Source organism: Notamacropus eugenii, chromosome 1 (assembly GCF_028372415.1).
Source record: "Notamacropus eugenii isolate mMacEug1 chromosome 1, mMacEug1.pri_v2, whole genome shotgun sequence".
Taxonomy (NCBI): domain Eukaryota; kingdom Metazoa; phylum Chordata; class Mammalia; order Diprotodontia; family Macropodidae; genus Notamacropus; species Notamacropus eugenii.
The window spans coordinates 367,954,913-367,978,023 of NC_092872.1; the positions used below are offsets into that span (position 1 = coordinate 367,954,913).

The 23,111-nt window shown below is 32.9% G+C and overlaps 1 protein-coding gene across 9 annotated transcripts in view; it reads left to right on the top strand.

Annotated features, from left to right (window-relative positions):
- ANKHD1 (ankyrin repeat and KH domain containing 1) overlaps window positions 1-23,111 on the top strand; it is a 118,087-nt gene that overhangs the window by 70,182 nt on the left and 24,794 nt on the right. For 7 of the 9 annotated variants that reach the window (XM_072630500.1, XM_072630502.1, XM_072630501.1 and 4 more), the window contains 12 exons: window positions 192-319; window positions 548-691; window positions 1,820-1,922; window positions 9,164-9,916; window positions 15,242-15,387; window positions 15,553-15,664; window positions 16,136-16,281; window positions 16,809-16,951; window positions 17,340-17,553; window positions 20,421-20,596; window positions 20,821-20,983; window positions 22,708-22,803. In XM_072630500.1, the coding sequence (XP_072486601.1) occupies window positions 192-319; window positions 548-691; window positions 1,820-1,922; window positions 9,164-9,916; window positions 15,242-15,387; window positions 15,553-15,664; window positions 16,136-16,281; window positions 16,809-16,951; window positions 17,340-17,553; window positions 20,421-20,596; window positions 20,821-20,983; window positions 22,708-22,803 (2,324 nt within the window). The remainder of the gene's footprint in view (window positions 1-191; window positions 320-547; window positions 692-1,819; window positions 1,923-9,163; window positions 9,917-15,241; window positions 15,388-15,552; window positions 15,665-16,135; window positions 16,282-16,808; window positions 16,952-17,339; window positions 17,554-20,420; window positions 20,597-20,820; window positions 20,984-22,707; window positions 22,804-23,111) is intronic. The other 2 variants (XM_072630507.1, XM_072630508.1) reach the window with 1 other exon arrangement.

Sequence of the window (23,111 nt, forward strand, 5' to 3'; positions counted from 1 at the left end):
ATCATTTTAAGAGCGCTAGACAAAAATGCCACCTAGATACACAGAATCTCTGTTGATTCAATTTAACAAATCCTTGGTCTTGTATATTTTCAGTTTTGAGAATGTTACTTTCTCTGAGCAGTTGTGATTTATGTTTCATTTTAAAACAATGTAGGTTTGCTTGAGAAGTCATATTTTGTTTATTCGTATAGGTGCTAATGTGAATAGAGCTACAGCTAATAATGATCACACAGTAGTGTCACTGGCATGTGCAGGAGGCCATCTGGCAGTTGTTGAACTACTCCTGGCCCATGGGGCTGACCCTACTCATCGACTCAAGGTATTTTATTTTATATTTAAATGGATTTAGGTCCACTCAGTGCTAGGAACATGAGTGTTTAACAAATTATTTTAGAATAAATAAATTAATCCAAATTTACTGTTTGACTGAGAAGTCCTGTTTCTAAAGTCTATGATTCTGAGATGCTAAATTTATAGGAAGTAACTTCATTAATTTTTGAAAACACACACTAAATTAATTTTGGTGGTAACTCACTCCTCTTCTTAGGATGGCTCAACAATGCTAATTGAAGCTGCAAAGGGTGGTCATACCAACGTTGTTTCTTATTTGCTTGATTATCCAAACAACATTCTCTCAGTTCCTGCCACAGACATGTCTCAACTTACCCCACCTTCTCAGGATCAGTCTCAGGTAAATTATAAAATTAAGTTTAATTGAGAATATAAATATTATTAAAATTGAATTTATTTTTAGCATAACTACTATGTTTTTTCTTGTGTTGAAATACACATCACTATAAAGTCTTTGACCACTATCTTGGTCTTTACTATGGTAAATGGAAAGAATAGTGCTCTCATTCTTTCAAGCATTAATATCTTTTGATATTAATTTGAAGCATTTTTATCTTTTTATTTGTTTCTCAGTCTCTTTTATTAACTTAAATAATTTTTTATTCAAAACAGAATTTTTGGAGGGAAATTTTAAATGTTGGGGAAAATTTTTATACTAAGAAATGCTTCAAAGATAATAGCAGTCAAATGTTTTCTTAATTTGGGGAGTTTGGCATATTGAAGTCAGTTTTCCTGATTTTGTATCAGTAATATGACTACCTAATCCAAACTACCAAGAAGAAAGCTTTTTTCATTAACAACCAAGACACATGCACTATGTTTAAATGTAATATATCTTTCAGAAATATTAGTTATCCAGGTGATGTCCACATTTGCCCATATAGTAGTAAGTGTTAATTATCTCGATTAGTTGTACTAAATGCACCATTAAAATTGCTCTAAGCAGGTGTTAAGGACTATTCAAAAAAGTAGAAGGAAACATACAGAAGCTAATGAAACCTAAACAGTATTTTCACACAAAGATTTTTAAATAATGAAATATCAAAAATGAGAAAATATTTTAAGTTAGTTGGATAGCAGATTGACGAAGGTTAAGTTAAGCAATGAATATATAACATGTTTTTAACTGCAAGTTGAACCAAGCTAGGGTGCCATGTGCGCGCGCGTGTGTGTGTGTATGTGTGTGTCTGAAGCCCATAGAGGATTAAGTATTATACCTGTGGACCATCCTACAACCCTTTTTTTAGTTCCGGATTCATTAAGCACTTCTACAATGAATAGATATCAATAGGTAACCTCTTTGAGGTTAACATCTTAAGGAAATAAAAACTTTATAATGTGGAATATTATGGTTGTAATCAGCTGAACTTAAAATGAAGACTCTTAAGATGAATTGCGAACATGTGTAAATTTGTATAATGTTGTGTTATCCAAACTGAGATGAGTTTTTTCTGAGTTGACTTTTTAGGTTCCACGTGTACCAGTGCATGCACTTGCCATGGTTGTACCTCCCCAAGAACCTGACAGAGCTCCTCAAGATAGCTCCCCAACAGTCTTGGGAGTACAAAAAGGTTAGTATTTGAAACTTTTTTCAGAAATAATAAAATTTCATCACATAGTATATTGCTGAACTACTTTAATAAACTCTCTCAGTGTTTTAATTTTACTTGGTATTGAGCATTAAGAGTCAGCTTGATGTCGTAGATGGAGAACCTATCTAAGAGTCTGGAAGACCTGGATTCTAGTCTTACCTCTATTACGTATTGGTTGTATAATCCTGGGCAAATGGTTTAATCTTTAAGTGCTCCTTGGAACTCAATGATACTCTTAAGTTGGAGAATAATTTGCATTTCTGCATTGGTAAAAGGAGTTTTCTTCTTCTTAATTTACTCATTAATGACACCTGAGACATAAAAAAGAAAAAAAAAAGGTAGAAATGTAGGGGGAAAGTAGAAAGAAAAGTATAGTAGAAAGTAAAAAAAATAATGCCTAGAAAAGTGACTTTGTCTTATATATAACTGCCAAGCTTAGTTGGATATTTAGTATAAGTGAGTTAAACCATTCTTGGTTGAGTGTACTAAGATTTGTTCAGTATTTTTCGACTTTTAGTTTTTTGGTTAATCACCTATGTACTATGATGAAAGAAAAATGTACTGTTGATCTTGCACATTCTTAATGTTATGAATATGAATTCACTTTGGCAAATGAGAAGTTTGAGATTTACTTTCTTTTGCAATATTGAAATAATGAAGTAGCTTCCATGAATATGTAAACCTAGAATTTTGACTATGGGAAAATAAATGGATGAAATCCAATTAAGGTTATAAGAGATGAGATTCTGTACTCAGGGGCTCTGACATGTACTTGTTTTCTGCAGTGCTTTGCTTCATATGTATAAACTTTCCAATATTTATCTGTAAATGTGTTGAATGTACTTGTTTGTTATAATGGGAAGGTTCTTTTGGGGAGAGTCATTGGAAGAAAACATTAATGTAAAACAAAAAAGGGAAAGAGCATCAGTAAAGTATTTTTTAAATGTCATGAGATTTTTCTAAAATACGGAAAAGTGGTTACATTATGGGATGTTCCAAACTAGAAAAAAATTGTAATCCTGCTTCAGGATATTTCAGGTAATGCCCAGATATAGTTGAAAATGTGAAATAATTGTATGTTTTGTGAGCAGATCTTAACATCCTGATGATGCCCTAATTTCCTAAGCAGAAAAATAGATATGGGGAGACATATAGCAACAAAGGGGGATACTTTTCAAGTCATGTAGATTTTTGTAATTAGCATAAAGAACTTAACAAAGGTTTAATATAACTTCTCAATTTGTATTGTCTTTTTCATAAATCTTCTTTCAGTTCAAGCCTTTCCACTTGAAAACTACAGTAATAAAAATTTTCAGAAAGTAAACTTTTTATCCAAGTAATAAATTGCATATTAGAGACTCCATTCATTGCTAGTTTACTGTTTTTTAGAGTATTTAAATTAAAATTCCTCTATTTTTTAACTACTTCACATGGTTATAGGGGAGAAAGAACAATATATTTAGAGTCAGAGAATTTAAATTTAAATCCTGGCTTTGCCATCTGTATGCCCTTGAACAAGATACTTAATATCTCAGAACCTCAGTTTCCTCATTTATAGAAAGGGTTTTGGACTAAATAACTTTTAGTTCCTCTCTAGCTCTAAATCTGTGATTGTGACAGAATAGGGTGATTCTATAGTTACAAATTAACTAGGACAGCCATTGCTATTAAGAAAAACACATTTGTATATTAGAAACAGTCATTAGAGTGAAAACACAAATAAATTAAAAATGTCCTAATTATACTTGGAAATGCATACAAGAGAACCTTAAATCACTTAAATATTGACTCTGCTGTCAAAAATAAAGTTTTTCAAAAACTGATGTGTACATACAGGTGACCTGATTTTTGCTAGTGCATTGAATCACTTTTTTTGAATAGGAAGTAAGTACTCTGCTGAGTTGAATGAAAGTAAAATAATCTTCCTAAAGTGTTCTTTTAAACCACTAAGCCAGAGAAAAGCTTAGGCCTAATGTCCAAGGGTAGGTTCGGGCATAATAATAAACGCTTAAGCTAAACAAAACTTTTGATGTTACTTTGCAATGACCATTACATTCATACATGTAAATGTACCATAGGAAAATGTATTACCAGGAAAAATCACTTGATAGAAAATACATAATGGTAATAACTTACACATTCAGAAAAGCTAGCCATATATATTCTTAATAATTAGAGATTCATAATTGTCTTTTCTCACCTAGTAAAATCCTTTATCTCAGTTTTCTGCACTTTTAATATCTTCACTTTCATTACCTGCTTCCCAAAGTGTCTCAAAGGAAGTTAATTTCAAATGATGAAATAGCTCTTTTGTCTACCTTTTTCCCCATTTTAATCAAGTCCATAAATTCCTAGTGTTTTATCTCATCTTTCAGGATCTCCCCCCAGCTCTTCTCTTTCAGGAATGCTTTCAAATAATTCTTTTCATACCTCTTTAAAAATCTAGCGATCTGTGCCCAATCTGTGGTAGAGAATTCTGAGCTCATATTGGTCTGATCAACCACAGTCATACACATTGAAGATGTCATTTTGGTCCTCTTTGAGAATGAAGGATAGCAACCATCTAGCGACCTGACAGGTTTTAATCAGAGAAATGCACTCTGAAGCCCATAGATTGGACAACAATAAGTCCCTACCCAAACTCCACTTAATGGTTGTTTTCTTGGCCTTCCTGGCTTAAGAGTGATTATCAGTAGTAACTGCTGCCCTTTCCCTCCCACCTTGATTTCCTTAGATTTTTTTTCTTTTGCTCATTAAAGGGGCCATTCCCTGATTACTTCTTAAAGATACCCATTCACTGGATGGGCATCACCTCACTGTCAGTGAGTACCTGAATAGGCCTTAGCTGAAAAAGGCCAAGGTCTCCCTTTGCATCCTGGGCCATCTCCAGTCATCCTATTGAATATATCTAGTCACTGGATCCAGGTGGCTTAGGAGGAGAAAGTGAGGCTGGTGACCTTGCAGAGCCTTCCCTCACTCAAAACGAAGTCAAGTGTAAGTCATGTCATCATTTCTCTGATGTCATGGTCTTCTTTGAAAATGAAGAATGAACACATAAAATGTTTTATGTATTAACCATGCAGTTATCATTTATTTTTTTCTCACTATTCTTTCAGAGTTACTTCATATTCTTTCTACCCAGGTCATCCTTTTTTCCCCTTATTCCTCTAATTTAATCATTTTTTCCATTCCTTTTCTACCTGAATATTTAGTGCCTAATGATTCAGCATTTTATTACAGCCACAGTCAACACTACTATTTAAACATGAACAGCTTTCTGAAAATGACATTGTTAGTTGAAGGAATTTTTATCGTTGTCTGTTTTTACTAACAGGAGATTAGATTTACTACCCAACTAGCACTACAAAAATGTACTTGTATGTATGTAAGAAGATTACCAAACTCCTTTAAAGACTCAGTTAAGATTGATAGAAGGGGTATTGCTAAGTACACTAAAAAACAAAACAAAACACTTTTGCCTCCCAAATCCCATTCTTTGGCATTAAATTCTATGTATGAATGAAATCACTTCTTTTCCCTTTACCTGTTAATAGCAAAGTCTGAAGAGACATGTTAAAGGAACAAACTTAACTTTTATCCATTGAAAGTACTTTTGCTTTTAGCACCAATCACTTACCAAAGCATAAGAATGATATTTGGCTTCCTCATTTAAAATATGTGTTTTGTTTGGTTTTAAATTGCTATATATATTATATAGATGTATGTGTATGTGTGTATGCATACACACACACGTGCACGCGCGCACGCACACACACACACACACACACACACACACACAGAGGTTCCAGACCTAGACAGGTAAGGTATATAAAGTTCAGAGCTAAGAGTCTGATATTTATGTAATCTAGTAGAAATGGACCAAGTGAGACCATTACCATAAATATAAAATATTAAGGGTTTAAGACAAGTTATCTTACATAACTGCTCTTGAAATCTGTAAAGAGATGAGATTATCATCATATTTGTTTGTGACATTTGTTCTTAGGAAACTAAACTACCCATTTACAATTCAAGGCTAATCTTAACTGTCTCCTAAGACGTATAGCTGTTATGTTAACAGTAAACATATTGTTATTTATGAATGTGATTTTGGATAATAAAAAAGCAAACAACTAAGCTTTTGTCACTTGAAATAATTTAATGCTAAACCTACATTCTAAAAAGGTTTTCTCTTTCAACCATATTTCCCAAAAAAACAAAGCCCAGTATTCTTAATCTGCATCATCTCTTAATTTGCCCCTGACAAATTATATCTCAAACCAATGGACTTTTCCTCCAGTTTTAGTTATAGGGACATTAGAGTAAGAGTTTAATGACAAACTATAAGTCTGTCCTCAGAGCCAGCCTAACTAAATATGTAGAGGGTCATCACCAAAAGATGTGATGGTAGTGATTTTTATCTGGCCATAGCAGCACAAGAAAGAATAGCTTATTAAAGCATGGAGGATAGAAGCATGAGTATTAAGTCCAGGATAGAAACTGTACCAGGAAAGGACAACATAAAAGAGGAGAGAAGCATTGGGAAAACTCTTACCAACATTGAATCTACCTTAACACATTCCCAAATGATATTACTTTTATGGTATTACAAACTCATACAGGAAGACTAAATTTATTTGCAGTTTACAAAGTGCAGTTAACAAAACATATGCAGGAAATGAGGCCCTCATTATTTGCTGGTGTCCTATACCTGCATAGCTACTAAAACCTAATTTGTCAAGTTATGATTTAGTTCCCAACAGAAAATTTATGTTACTTTCATTTAGGCTCATTTCCTGGAAAATAAATATCTATACAGCTACATATAGTTGATGCTTCAGTCTTCAGAGACATCACATTGTCTCTTCCTAATTAATCTCTATAATGGTATCTTATATCCTGGAAACAAAAGATTTGAACTGGAAATAATTTCTAGTCAAAGCTGTGGTATTTGGTTTGGGCATGCTTATACAAATGCTTTCATTAAATGCGGTTTAAACAGTAGGTAAAAACAACTTATTGCATCCATTCTTTTACAGTGGGTTGGGCTGGCACTTCTCACTGACTTCTAGAAATGTCTAATTCCAAAGTCTTCTTTGGAAAGAGTGTTATTCATAGGTGACAAGGATAGTCATACTATCAATAAATTTATATATTACATACTGCTAGTAATATCTACTGCAATTTCTTCTTGTTATCTACCATTTTTGTGGGAAATTTTTGGAAGATGCATTAAATCTGCACTGTTACACTCCTAAGGAAATAGTTGCACCAGTCCAGATTTGAAAGGAGCTACTTTGAGTTCATCTCATTTACCTTAGGTTAGATTAATCCCTTGCTTTTTCTTGTTTTGTATACACAGTTCCAGTCACTTACATAGGTCAATTTCAATTATCTTTTTATTCTAAGCTTCTTAAATGAATTTGCATTAGCAAGATTAACAGTGCCATTCCAATCTGTCATTGACCTCAGAGTTCTACGACTTAAAATAGGGATATCACCTTCTTATGACTGCCAGTCTTCCCACCATTGTTTATTCATAAATCAGAATTATATTGCAGTTACACAAAAATATTCAGAAATTGTAAATGGTTGCAGGAACCCTCATGCTTTGGAGAATTTCCAAATTCACTGACTAATCTAAATGCCTTAGGTTATGTCCTAAATTTGTTTCTTTTCAGTTCTGTTTAATTGTCACTCCCCTGAACTTCCATAATCTAAGTAGTACTGTGAACAAATGCGTTAAATCATATATATGCTTCTATGGACTTTATTGCTGTGTTCAACTGATAATCCAAAATTGAATGTAGATAATGATATGTTTGGAGGTTATTTTTAATTTAAAATTAGCTCCTTAAAATAGTTGCATTGATATTTTGGGAAAGGTAGGAATGTGACTGTCACAAAAGAAGAATTAGCTCGTAAGGGATGAAGTGTTAGCATACACATGATACAGCAGGTGAACTGGGTATAGTACTGGAATTTCTTTAGTAAGAAGACAGTTGAATTCTCACTTCTTTTCTTTAGAGGATTGTCACTCTGTTTTGGTTCAAGATGTATTAATGCCTCCTTCATGGCCTTATATTATTTCTTTGAACCTAGTAACTGTTGAGTATGGTTTGAATGTGTATTGCTTCTAAATTTTACATTTTTAAGTAACTATGTTACTCAAGCCACTAGGCACACTGACGCTGATCCAAATGAACCACAACTATTTTTGGCCAATTGTTTCTAAACAAAATTTGTTTTAATTCACTTCCAAAGTAGCTTTTTTATTTGCATCATAAATCTATATTTATCTAATTTGATCTTATAATCTAATAAAGTATATTTTTTTCTATTTTGTATCTAAATGGTAGAATTTTTCATTTTTTAGCAGCACAATAAACATGATAGAAAAAGAGGGAAGGGGGAAAAGATGAGGAACTGACTTAATTTTAAAACACCAAACAACTAGTACCTAAATCATCAAAGTTCATCTGTTTTAAGCACCACTCATAAAACTAAGTGGTTATAGGAATGTAATCTAGTTCTCTCAAAGCCAGAACACCAGTGGTTCTCTTTCAGAGTGGGTTTGTCTTCTCTCCAAAATAATAAATAAGACTTCATTCTTTCTGAATTGTTTTCTTTGATTGCCCATTGAATGGTGTGGTATTTGTAGTATCCACAATCAGGGAAGCTGCAGTAAGAAAAACTTAAAATGTTAGAAAGATCTGCAAGGATAAAGTGTGAAAAATTATGATTAGAGTGTGATTCATCTTTAAGAAGAAAAAAATGGGTAGCTTGGAAAACCTTCAGAACTTTCCCCACAGAGTACTATCTCTTTTATTGTCTCTTCTTATTAGAAAAGAGTTAATGCTGTTTTAAAGAATCTAAGAGATTTGCTGATAAGCCCATTAGACAAATTTCTAAAATAGAACTGATGACTTAGATTTGATGCTCATTGAATCCATTCTGTTAAATTCATTTCAGTTTAAGATTTCTTTAGTTCAAAATAATTGTTGCTTAAGGTCATTAAGTATTAAAATTCACATTTCAAAATTGGTCACGTCAGTTTACAGTGTGTTGTAAATGAGCATAGTTGTTTATTTAATGTTAACATGATTTTTTTGACATGCATTCTACAACATTAATAATAAGGGTTTTGTGGGGGGGTCTGGGAAGGGGTGGCTAACTTTTTTTTAGCATGGCACTTTTTCAAACATTTTTCGTGTGCTTAGGTGCATCCAAGCAGAAGCCAAGTTCCCTGCAGGTAGCAGATCAGGATCTACTGCCATCTTTTCATCCCTACCAGCCTTTGGAATGCATAGTAGAGGAGACTGAAGGCAAGCTGAATGAACTGGGACAAAGGATTAGTGCTATTGAGAAAGCACAACTAAAATCGTTGGAGTTAATTCAAGGTGAACCTCTGAACAAAGATAAGATAGAAGAACTTAAAAAGAACAGAGAAGAACAAGTCCAGAAGAAAAAGAAAATACTGAAGGAACTGCAGAAAGTGGAAAGGCAATTGCAAATGAAAACACAACAACAATTTACCAAAGAATACTTGGAGACCAAAGGTCAGACAGACACATCAGTAGCACAGCAACAGTGTCCTCACAGAGGTGTCTTTCCAGAAGGGGAAGGAGATGATAGTATCCCAGAGGATAATTTTTCAGTGTTACCTCAGGTTGATGCAGTCTTAGCTAAAGAGGAAGATGATGATAATGAGCAACAGTCTCCACCACCTGCAGAACAAATTGATTTTGTCCCTGTCCAGCCTTTACCATCTTCACAATGTAACTTTTCTGGTGACTTAGGTTATAATGGGACAAATTCTCTTGAACTTCAGAAAGCATTAGGTAATCAGCAGAATGTAGGACAACAACAGATTGCTGGACATGGGCAGGGACTGTTAGTTCAAGAACCAGATGGACTAATGGTTGCAACTCCAGCACAGACGCTTACCGACACTCTTGATGACCTTATAGCAGGTGGGTTAAGAAATATATCTATCTATATTTATATATATGTACATATATAAAATTTTTTGCTTTAACTTGTGTGCTTAGCTTTTTTACACACACCCTCCAAAAATACACATCTTGATGTTTTTCAGTTTGGAAATGTCTTATGTATAATCACTCATTTCCTTGTGTGTTTTTGGAAGGGAATGCTATTAAGCACTAAAACACAAAATATTCTAATTTTTTCTTCCCCTTTTGACACTTTGCAAAAATGAAGAAATAAACATTGCTAAGTTCCTTTATTGGAGATCTCTGGTATATCAACAGTTTTAATAACTTCCTCACCTGTTTGTATGATACCTTAGTTCACAGGGAATGAGCCATGTTTTTAAAAGAAATAATGGACTCTTCCATATTCCTTGTGAAAATTACTATGTTTATCTATCTGTTACTTTACTATTTTTTTTTATGTTTGGAGTCCATAATGTAACATAATCATTAGTTACATTTGCTTTTTAATTTTATTGACATAAGTTATTGTTAGCTTTGCTGTTTACAAAATTAAAGTACTGAAGAGCAGTCACAGCGTGATGGGTTGAAGATTGGAGTTTACCCCTGCATTAACTATCTTGATGAAGATACCCCTAAACTTATGTGAAAGGGCTGGCAATCTACACTTACTTTTCTTTGTTTATTATCTGGAAAAGTGTTAACTGTAAGCAAATTAAATAAGCTTACTTTGCCTTTCATTGTCCTCCTAGTAAAGGGCAGGACAATTAATTGCTTCCCTTCCTAAAGATAGTTAGGGAAAGAATCCTCTGAAAGAGCTAACATGGCTTTTGGTAGCACAGTAGGATCAATTCAGGAATTAAAACCCAGATCAAATAATATTCAAAAGCATGCCAGATTTTGGTAACTTGAGTTTTTCCCCTTCCTGTCATTTATTGCTTTTTGTTCTTCTCACACCTTCTGTTCCCTAACTCTAGTTTTCCTTTCTGTTTCCTTTGTGAGATCAGCCCTTTTTAATCTTCAGTGTCATTACTGAAATATGATTCTTTAAATTAGAAAATTTTACTTTTGAACATGAGTTATTGGCAACCAGTTATGTTTAGGATTGTCTATAGTATTTTCTTATGATACCTTGAATTATGTGTATCACGCTGCAAGTGAGGAATATATTTTTTAAAGGGAATTAAAAAATAGTGAAAGTTTTCCAATTATTGGGGTTTATGATGATCCTCAGCCTTTAATTGTTGTATTATTTCAACCCTCTCAATCTATTGTAAATTTTAGTGATGAATATGAATAAATCTCATTGTTAGTTTTGAGCTCTTATTTGGACAAAAACAAATCTTGGACTGCGAATTAATTGTAGTGATAATAAAACTCTGGTGACTTGTATAATACTAAAATAATACCTCTAAAACAATGGGGTTCCACTGTTGGCATTACTTTAAAGAACTATGATTTCCTTGACATGAGTACTCACTTCATTCTCAACGATCATAACATCTCTTTATGCCTTCAAAATCAATTACTGTAAATAATCACCTGGCAATGAACTTCTCTGATCTTAACTAGGCTGGGCCTTGGGTGATTAAAATTTTCTGTCCACTTTGGAGAGAGGGTGTGGGGAAAGAGGGAAAGAAAAGAGGCTGGGAGAAAGAGAAGTGGGAGAGAGGAGTAGGGGAAGAGAGAAAAGGAGGGAATGAGTGAGGATGAATTTTCCTAGGTTAGATGTAGTGAAAAAGTACTGGATTCAGAGTCAGAAGACCTAGGTTAGAATCCTGGTTCTGTTGCTTTTAACTAATTGTGTGACCTTAAATAAATTACTTAATCCCTCTAGACCTCAGTTTCCTCTCCTAAAAAGTAAGGCAGTTAGGCTAGATGATCGCAGAGGTTCTTTTTAGCTTTGTGATTTTTTTAAAAAGGATTTTAATGCTTAGTTCACATTTTAAATATTCCACATCACTAGTCAATCAGTTGTATGCATTATGGAAGATTTTCTAAAAGGATATGTCAAGTCATCAAGTTGATGTTAGCATTTAGGAGTGTTTTTAGAAATTAAGAGATCTGTTTTAAATTTTAATTGAATACAGTTTGTTATTGAGATAGTGGTTTGCAAAATTAATATTCAAGGCTGAAAAAGGTTTACAAAACATTTTAATTCTTGTACATATGCAAATAAATTGATGTTTAGTCATAATTTGAGACCTGACTACCCATTTGTGTCATCTGTATAAGTAAAGTATTAATACTAGTTTTGTAACATCTGCAAATAATTTTTAAAATTACCTTTATATAAAAAAACTCATTATTGTATTAATTGATTAAATTTTTCTTCCTAAGGAACAGGAGTGAGGGGCAGTATGGCATAGTGGATAGAGAAAGCTTTCCTCTGAATCAAGAAATACTTAATTAGGTTCCACTCCTGGCCAAGTGACTGGCAAAGCATTTAGTCTCCCAGGAACTCTAAGACTAAATTGCAGAACAGTTGTGGCTCTGCATTTGTGGAAGAAGCTTCCTCCCTCAAGTACACTACACTAAGTCACAAGTTCTGACTGCCTGAAATTGAACTTTAGTACTTCATGCTGAAAACATTATTTTACCAATAGTCTAAACTGTTATGAAATTTTTTTGTAATTTTGGTGGAAAAAATTGAAAACAACAAAAGTTCACATTAGATAGGAACCCTGTTACTTTGGTATGTCAATTTTTTCAAAGCAGAGGTTTTTTTTAAGTTTCCAGAACAATTAAAAAGCCATTTAAAGGCACTCATTAATCCCAATTATAAATTATCCCTCATTGTCTTTAGTTAAACAAACATCACTTTCTTAAGTTCATCTTTCTATTTGTAACATGCTGCACTTCAATGATTAGTTTTACTCAGAGAAGCATTTAGATAACAAAATCTAAATGTTAATTATTACTATAATAATTAGGAATAACTGACCATTAATATCATACTTTAAATGCATTATCTCATTTGATCAACATGAAAAATTAAAGGTAGAAAATATCCATTTTCAAAGGAAAATGATAATTCATTTTTTTCAGTTCCATGTTCATCATTTTTAATGCTAAGTCAATTACATTTAACATCTCAACTTAAGTATTTGACTGCCATACCCTCCCATTATTTACACCAACCTGGGTTAGTGTTTGACATAGACAAGTAATATTATAGAGTCAAAGTGTATAAATTTTTTAATGGAAAGGATAAATGTAAATAATAAATTAATTTATTTGAAAAAATGTTAGCTAAAGAGAAGCTATTCATTGGGTGACTGTAAAATGATGTTTTAAATAGTAGCATGACATTATTATAAAAGGAAGGTTAACTACAAGCAATAGATTTATTTTGAAATAAACTTAGAGGATATAGGCTATATCATAAAGTAGTCTAGGTTTTGTAATTTAAAGGCAGTTATGGATAGCTTTTTTTAAAGGTTTCCTATGTAAAGTGTTTTTTTCTATGTGTATATCACATCAGTTTATTTCTATTCATATTAATTGACCAGTGTGTATGGCATAATATTGGAAGCTAAAAACAAATGACCAATGCTCTTTACTTTGGTTTGTGTAAACTTGATATACAGAAATACAGCTTGAGAAAAATAAATCAGGAATGGGTTTTAAGTTTTGTTGTACAGTAATAGTATGGTTTTAGATGAGAAACCCCATTCAAGCAAACATTTACCATAATTTTTTATGCAAACCATCATTTCAGAACTTGACTATAATACAAAGCCAAGTTTAATGGTTTTCATTTCAAGGAACGTGTCATAAGTATGCTCTGTGACTCTTTGATAATTGTCAAGTATAGATGGATTTGTATTTGCTTTAGGGATATATTAGTAGATTTGAAGGATAATATTTTGCTATGGTTCTACTTTAAGGGGAAACTTGTTGTCCCTATATGTCTTATTAAGGTGGATTTCCTTAATTTCATAAAGGATTGAGTCAATGATGTCAATATTCCCACATTTTTCCCTCTAATGCTTTAAAATGTTGGTAAATCCTTTGTTGCTCTTGAATTGGAGATACGTTATTAGTTATTGATAACATTTAGCTGGGAAGGAGAAAAAATACTTAGGAATCTTATTATTTGAAGTTTTTACCTTTCTGATAACTTTTTGAAATATTTCTTGTTGTTCCATATGTATTTTAATGCTTTTTAAGTTTTTTGTAGACATTTGAGACTTTTAGCAAAGATGTTTTAGATATTTCCTGTTACTAAAGAAAAAATATTTCTTAACTAGCATGGTATATGGTAGCTAACCCTAATAGCGGAATGCTATGAAAACACTAGTCGCTTATATAATCAGAGCTATTGAATGCTTATATGTGTTAATTACAAAAAAAGAAAAGGAAGAAATAAGAGCTCTGGAACAGCTCATGTTTAGCTATAATGTTGATCAGAAAGTCTTAATGTAAGTTTTAAAACATTTCTTCATAATCTGGAGTACAGCTTGAATAAGCAGAATTCCATAATTAAACCTTATTTAACTATTAATAAAAAAATACTCTGGATTCATACAGTGTTTTATAGTGTTCCAGGGCATTTTATTGTGTGATCATTATCAAATTTGGCAATAGCTGTCAGGTAGATGGAGTGGATATTATCCTCATTATACAAATTACGGCACCAAGAGGTTGTGTTCGAAAAGGCACTTTCATTGTGGAGCACAAACATGTGCCTACTTTCCCTATAATGAAGTAATGACACTTAGCCTCCAAAAAATAGCTAACATGGAACCTTTTAACTGGTGACATATATTTCCATATATTTTACACTCTGGTTCAGTTTAGCAAGTGACAGAGGGAAGCCATTAAGTATAAAGAAGAAACGGTTTAGATACTGGATCGATCCAGTTTTTACATAGTATAATTATATTTACATATTGTAATTATTCAGAGATTTATATTTAAAATTTAGATTCATTCAGAATGAATACCCTGTGTTCATTTGTATTAATTTGATTTTAAGACATGGAGTTCTTTTAAAATTATTTTTAAGTATTTTAAACAATAAAAACCATGATACTTTGCTAATTATATAAAAGCTATCCAACTTTTGGTTTTTCTTCTAAATGACACTTTTTTAAAACAAATGGGGCCATAATGAGAATCTACCTTCTAATAACTGTAATTAAGAAAAATACTACTTTTCAACCCTCATCACAGTCAAGGACATTAAGTACTTATCATTGCACTTAGGTTATCATAAGCTGACTATGGTGAACTGTTTATTTTTAAAATAAATTTGCAGTATACTACATAGTATGACTTACTGTTAATCCCTCCTCCTTTTTAGGAGAGGAATTCAACATTCTGAATTTTGTTTTTCAGCTGTGAGTAGCAGAGTGCCCACTGGGTCCAACAGTTCTTCTCACACTACAGAATCCCCTACACCTGAACCCTGTTCACAGACTCCAAGCAATGTGGCTTCCCAGCCAATGCTCCCTATGTATCCTTCAGTTGACATTGATGCCCATGTAAGTAGATTGTTTTGTTTAGATTTACCTTGTATACTGAGATTTTGGTTTGGGAGTTAGAATCGTAATTATACAAAATTTTGCTCACACAAATGCCCCCATATCTCTATTTGAAAAGTATTTCACTTAAGAAATATTTAATCTTTTTACCTCTAAATTTCCTAGACGGAGAGTAATCATGACACTGCATTAACGCTTGCCTGTGCAGGTGGTCATGAAGAACTTGTGTCTGTATTAATTGCACGAGATGCAAAGATTGAGCACAGAGACAAGAAAGGTAAGAAATAAAATCTTGGTTATTAGTATATTTCAGCTCATACTTAAAGAAAATAGCTAAATTTTCATCTGAGCAATAATTGACTGAATAAGTTTTATCTTGTTTTTGAAATTAAGCAAAAAAATGTTTTACTCATGAACATCTAAGCTCCTCTCTGGTCCCAAGAAGCATCTTTTCAAAATCACTGTGTACCTAATTTGCAAGGAGTGAAACAAGATGTAATTTTCCTTCTCCAAATCTAAATAGTATTCAGGAAGATAGCAGTTCTGAGGATATAAGTCTTATAATCATTCTTTTACTGACTTAGAATTGCTTTTTTTTTTTTTTTTTGCAATTTATGATGGATGTTTGTCACTAACCAAGTCAATTTAGTTTATTGTTTAGTGCCTTTCCTAGAGTAATGACCTTTATTTTCACTGAATTGAGTGTAATAAAATAGCTGACAGGAAATGTTTACTCTTCTTGGCTTAGGTTTTACCCCACTGATACTAGCAGCAACTGCTGGGCATGTTGGTGTAGTGGAAATTCTTTTAGATAAAGGTGGAGACATAGAAGCACAGTCTGAACGCACTAAGGACACCCCACTTTCACTTGCATGTTCTGGTGGACGTCAAGAGGTAACCATTTTTAATATTTTACATATAATTTTGACTTTCTTTATAAAAATGCGTTTCTGTCATTTTAGCAGCATGCGTTGGAAACTCTTACACATATTTCTGCTTTATTTGCTTTGTTAAAGAATGTGATAAATATGAAATTTTCATGCTTGTAGGAAATGCTATATAGTAGAATCCACAATGTATTTCAGCTTTTCTCTATGTATAAAATCCCAAGCTTCTGGTATTCTTCCAGTTAAAATCATAATATTAAATATGAAATAATCTTTCAATATTTAACCAGTTGAAAAATTAACAGGGTGACATTTTGCTGATATAGTAGTTTGGTTTTTCAAGGCTTTAAATCTATTAGAAACAGTTTAGGTGCTTTTTCTGATTACTAGAGATTTAAGACCTTTTTATTATACTTCCTTTTAACCATAATGTCACAAATTTTGATATGAAAGTTCTAGGCTCCAGTTTTCTTTTTTTTCTGATTGATGAACCCTTATTATAAACTTAATTTCTTTTCATATCTTACTTTATAGGTAGTTGACTTGCTGCTGGCTCGAGGGGCAAATAAAGAACATAGGAATGTGTCAGATTATACACCATTGAGTCTGGCTGCATCTGGGGGATATGTCAATATCATTAAGATTCTGCTTAATGCTGGGGCAGAAATTAACTCGCGGTAAGAATTGTTCATTCACAATAGTCCTAAATATTAACTGTCATCTAAAGTCTAAGCCATCTCGCCTAAATGTTTGGGAACATGGTTTTAGATTAAGTCATCCAAAATTCCTCTAACAAAAATGCTTAACTTAAACAATAACATACAGCTTGTTTCTTAATTTGCTGCTTTCAATGATCCATAATATCAGTAGTCTTTTTCTTAAGGGAAGGAGGTGTAAGTTAACCATTGCCTGAGAGAATCACCATTTGAAATTTTGTCAATAACTTTTGGAGTCAGAAAATAAAACGGTGTTTTGTTTTGTTTTTTTTCAACAAAACATTTTCCTCTTGTGTCTTTTGTGCAGGATATTTTTCTGCTTGCTAAGATTTTTTTTTTTCCTCCTCAGGACTGGGAGTAAACTAGGCATTTCTCCTCTCATGTTGGCTGCCATGAATGGGCATGTTCCTGCCGTGAAGCTGTTGCTTGATATGGGTTCTGATATTAATGCTCAGATAGAGACCAATCGGAACACAGCACTTACTCTGGCCTGTTTCCAGGGACGAGCAGAGGTAGTCAGTTTGCTTTTGGACCGAAAAGCAAATGTTGAGCATAGAGCAAAGGTAAATTATTATGCCTTCATAACATTTCATATTGCCTCTCTTAAGAAGAGAATAACTTTAATGTCAGGCTTAATGAAAATTCTTTTTAATTGTTCATACTGGTTATAATCACTTTTTGTTTCCTCTAAGTGACAGGAAAAAATTTGGGCAAAGACGTGCTTGAATGAATAGTAGGTTGGAAATTCCCCTCCCTCTATTATTTTATATTAAATAGAATTTCTGAATTGAAAGGGAGCTTAAAGACCATCTAATCCTAGCCTATACCTGACCTTCTACAACATAACCAATAGTGGTTAACCAGCTTATTCTCAAAGATTTTCAGTAAGGGAAACCTACTGCTTTCCAAAACCATACCTATTCAACTTTTGGATCATTATTATTGTTTTGGAAATTTTTCCTTATATTAGGCCTAGATATGCTTCTTAACACTTTTTTAAATGCTGGTTCTCCAGCTCCTGAATTTAAAACTGATACTAATATGTTGGATATGGAAAGTGTACCATAAATCAGTCCATGTCCAAGTGTCACTATTTGTGATGTTTTATTAGGAATAGGTATAAGGTTTATGGAGGTTTGTTACTTCCTTATAGATTCAGCATACTTTACAGCATCTATTATATGTGGTTATCATTCTACTGCATGGGATTTTCTATTAATCCTCTAATTTATTTTCACCTGGAAGCTTTAAAAAACTTTTTTATTTTATATTGTGTGCTTATCAACAAGCACACAAATGGTTCAGTAGATATTGAAGAACAAGAGAAAATTGTGTAAGAAACTGTAGACTTCTATTTCATATAGTCATGTTAATGTATGTAATTTTTTAAAGTATTAAAATAGTTGCTCCTTTTTCTCCTATTGAACTTTTTTATTCTATGAATTTAAAAAATATATTTATTGCTCTTTTTTCATATGTCACTACCTCCTAACCTATCATTTCCCCCTAGCAAGTATAAGCCTTACTTTGTTACAAATGTACAGCCAAGCAAAAGCATGATTATATTCAAGATTTCCTGTCTCATTTTGTACCTCTAGTCCACTGGTTCTCAAACTTTTTAGTCTCAGGACAACCTGACATTCTAAAAAAATTATTGGGGGTGCCAAAGACCTTTTGTTTATGTGGGTTATATTAACCAGTATCTCTCATTAGAAATTAAAACTGATCATTTTTAAAGTATTTATTTTAAAAGCAGTAATAAACCCATTATGTGCTAACATAAGTGACATTTTAATGGAAAATAACTTTTCTAAACAAAAATTAGTGAGGAAAATGCAGTTTTACATAGTTTTGCAAATCTTGATGATGTCTGGCTCTAATTAAAGATAGGAATTCTCATATCTCTTTCTGCATTAAATATGTTGTTTTGGTTGAAGTATGAGAAGAAAATCTGACTTTATAGAGCTATGTAGTTGCAAAGAGGAAAAAACTTTAATAAGTAAATCATGTTAGTAGCATGAAAATAATTTTGGTGTTCTCTTGACAAAAGTATTGGAGTAATTTCCCACTGGAGTAGTTTCACATGTCCTTCTCCAGCTCACTTTTTACAGATGAAAAACTGAGACAAACAGGGTTAAGTGACTCACCCAGTGTCACACAACTAGTCTGAGGTCCTGTCTCCAGGCCTGACACTCTACCCACTGCACCACCTAGCTGCCCATGGCATCTATGCCAAATGAAATCATCATAATCCTTGAATTCAGAAAGCTGATTATAAATGTGTGGAATTTTTTTTCCATTGACATCCTGAAGGTAGATGGATAATCACTTCATTTTTAGCATTTCTTTAGGGAAGTATATACCTCTGATTAGTAGTTAAAATTTCAAGCATTATTCTGTTCTTAACAGTACTTGAGTTTGTTGTTTAGACTGAAATCAAACACAGCTTAGAAGTGACCTGACAATGAGATTCTTGACAGCTCTGTAAATTTTTATTTGACTCTCAGGAAGGTAGAAGTTGAATCTCTTAGTAAAAGGGATTTTTTTACTCATAACTTTAAAGCATTTCATTCTCTAAGCACAAGAAAATGAAACTAATGTGGAAATGTTTTGAATGACTTTATATGTAAAATGGGGATCATACATACTTCTTTCCTTCTCAATGGAAGGGAAAGGGGGTAGATGAAGAGAGAATTTGGAACTGAAAATAAAAAATAAAAATAAATGTTTTTTAAAAATGGAGTAGAGATACAAATAATCACCATATTTGTGGGTCATTTCATGTTAGGAAAGCATAAGGTTTATTAATTGGTATATTAAGTGAAAATCTTGGGTTTTTTTCCTGAGCTATATTTCCATGGTTAGATTTCCTAGAACTTGAACTAAGTTAGTTTGGTGTTCAGTTCAAGAAATTTAGTAAATATAGTACCCTTACCTCTAATAGATGTTTAAAAAATGCTTGTTGAGTTGTACCCACTCTGTAGTGCACTGTTCTAATAATTAGCATTGCTCAGTTAAGATATAATTTGTGCCCTCATCGTATAACTGAGAAGACAGAAATCTCACACTTTTACTTAGGCTTTGCAGTCACCAAAAAGAGATGATTATTCTCTAGTATCATGTGTCCTAGGGAAAATTCAGGATCTTATGGAAGTGATATTTGGCTGGGAAATGCCTTTCCAAGAGCATTGTTATGGCTACAGATATGTATGCTTGAAGCATTGACTTTGCTTTGTCGTCAGATTTGATCACAGTCATCCAAGTTTGAGTGTAACTAAAATGTTCTCTTATATATTGGTGTTATATCCAAAATGAATCATGCTTATTTTAATCACTAGAACTAAAATTTTTTTATCACTTGATTTCTTAACCTTTGAAAAATAAAATAAGCCATACTGACTTTATTAACCTAACTTTTTTCTTTACTCAGACTGGCCTTACCCCTTTGATGGAAGCAGCTTCAGGAGGATATGCGGAAGTTGGAAGAGTTCTCCTAGATAAAGGAGCAGATGTCAATGCTCCTCCAGTGCCTTCTTCACGAGATACAGCTTTAACAATAGCAGCAGACAAAGGCCACTACAAATTCTGCGAGCTACTTATTAATAGGTGAAGCCAGGTTTCACAAATATGTGAATAATCTGTTTCTCTTTTGCTAAACCTTTTAATGCTAATTACAGTGCTTATATTTTTCCAAAATTTTTTAAGAAAGGAAGGCGTTTTCCAGATCATATCGTAGTATTTGATAGAAGGTTTTAGAGAACACTAGAAAAATTGAATCTTTTTTTAAACTGAACAAATAACTATATTAAAATGTACTGTGATTTTTATAGGGGAGCCCATATTGATGTTCGTAACAAGAAAGGAAACACACCACTCTGGCTGGCAGCAAATGGTGGTCACTTTGATGTGGTGCAGTTGCTTGTGCAAGCAGGTGCTGATGTGGATGCTGCAGATAACCGGAAGATTACACCTCTCATGTCAGCATTTCGCAAGGTGATTTGATATGAAAAACTAGATTTTATAGCAAACTGATTGGTCAAAGTGGGCAGTACTGTCCTTTGTGGGGCTCTGAAACCATCCAGAGGGATGCTAGTAGTCTCAGGTGCAATTGAGAGCATTGAATAATAATAAGGGGGCAATAGAAGCGTAAAGAAAGAAGAGAAGAGAGTTTTATAAAACATTTGTACATTTCATCTGTTGTGTAACAGAGTTAAAGTCATGGTGATTATACTGTTTTCCAAACATTCACACAGAATGCAAATTAAAACTGATCAGTGGTCAAGTGTCCTGGTAGGTCTTAACAAGCAAGTGTTGGCAGGGGAGCATGTCACACATTGTTGGGAAGTCCAGCATGCATCGGCAGGAATATGTACATGTAATGACTTGTTTACAGTACTGTACTATACGGTTACATGATGCAATATTGCATCACCAAAATTTAAATACAAGGAAAAGCCCCACAAATTTACAATAAATTATTCAAGTTAAGATATGTCATATAAAAAACCATATGTTTTGGAAATGATTCAAATTTCAAAGACCTGTTTTTAAAAGGGGCACAGGCCAAGTAAGTTTGAATTCGAGCCACTGTGGTGAGGTAGAAGATGCTGAGCCATAAGACTTGGATTTGAATTCTTGTTCTGCTGCTTCCTAGCTACATGACTGTACAAGTAACTTGATCTCTCTGGGGCTCAGTTTCTCTACATCTGTAAAAAGACAGTATTGGATTAGATGATCTCTTCAGTCCTTACAGTTACACATTCAGTGAGACTGTGAATGCCAAGTACCTGAAAAACAAATTGTTTCTGAAGCACAAATATTCTCAGCATAAGTTACTGCTTTTTATATCATTTAGAAAATAACTACAAACCAGCTATAACTGGTTGTGTTACAGTGTGGCCATATGGGAGAAATTGTATCTAACAAACAATATTATTTGTTGGTAGATGAGCTATATTAAATGGATGGAAGTAGGATAGGAGGAGAAAAAAGTAGCTTTTACATATGAGTACTTCCTCTATCTCTTTTAATGAAGCCCAGTTGCCTTTGCAACATGTTTTCTCTACAAGCTATTTTGTAAATTGACTTAGTAGCAGGATAGACTTTTTATTTATCCCGTGTAAAGCAACTTTTACTACAGGAATGAAAGGAAATATTGATACTTTTGAAATAGCTTTAAAGAAATCATGTTTGTCAGCTATGTTAATTATAGATGATTGCATTATATCCTTCAGTATTCTTAATAAATTTGTTTTCAAATATTCCCTCAAATAGTACATTTATTTTTATTTGAAATTTTATTTGAAACAGAAAAGTGTTTTAAAAAAATTTTTAATTACTTCCCACAGCAAGTCTATAGTTCCTCCTGCTAAAAAGAAATAAAAAGATAGCAATTTAGATTCAGTAGGTATGTTCTAAAAGGGATATTTTTATTTAACTTATTTTATTTATCCTAGATAGCATTGGTTCTTAAAAAAATCTGTTTCTATTTTCATTTGGTTATAACTTGATGATTTAAACCAGAAAAATTACAATAGTCCATGAAATATCTTTGTATTTGTGTTCTCTCTATAAATAGGATACTTTTAATTTCCTAATCTCATCTTGCAATGGATAGTTATTCTCTGTAGCTAATTACCACTCATTTTGATTCACTCATAAATTTTTATGCACTTAGGCAAAAGTTGAAGAAATTTTCATGTGTTCTTTCTCCATAGGGCCATGTAAAAGTTGTGCAGTATTTGGTGAAAGAAGTCAATCAATTTCCTTCTGATATTGAATGCATGAGATACATAGCAACTATCACTGATAAGGTAAGTGTAATTTGATTTTGAAACATTGTTCCCCTGTAGAAGTCCTAAGTCTGAAACATATTTGATTGTCTGACTGTTGGCTAGTTGCATAACCTGTCAGTACTGTAGACCAGAGATGTCAATCATGAATCACATAATGTAGCCTGTAACTGGGAAATACTTGATATAATAAATAAAAATGCAATAAAGTATAAATAATATTACATTTTGAAGGTAAGTCAATCTGTACCCCGCAGGGATCCTTATGTCCAATTTATTGGCCTCCATGTCTATTTTAGTTTGAAGCCTCTGCTCTATGGAGTGTCTTT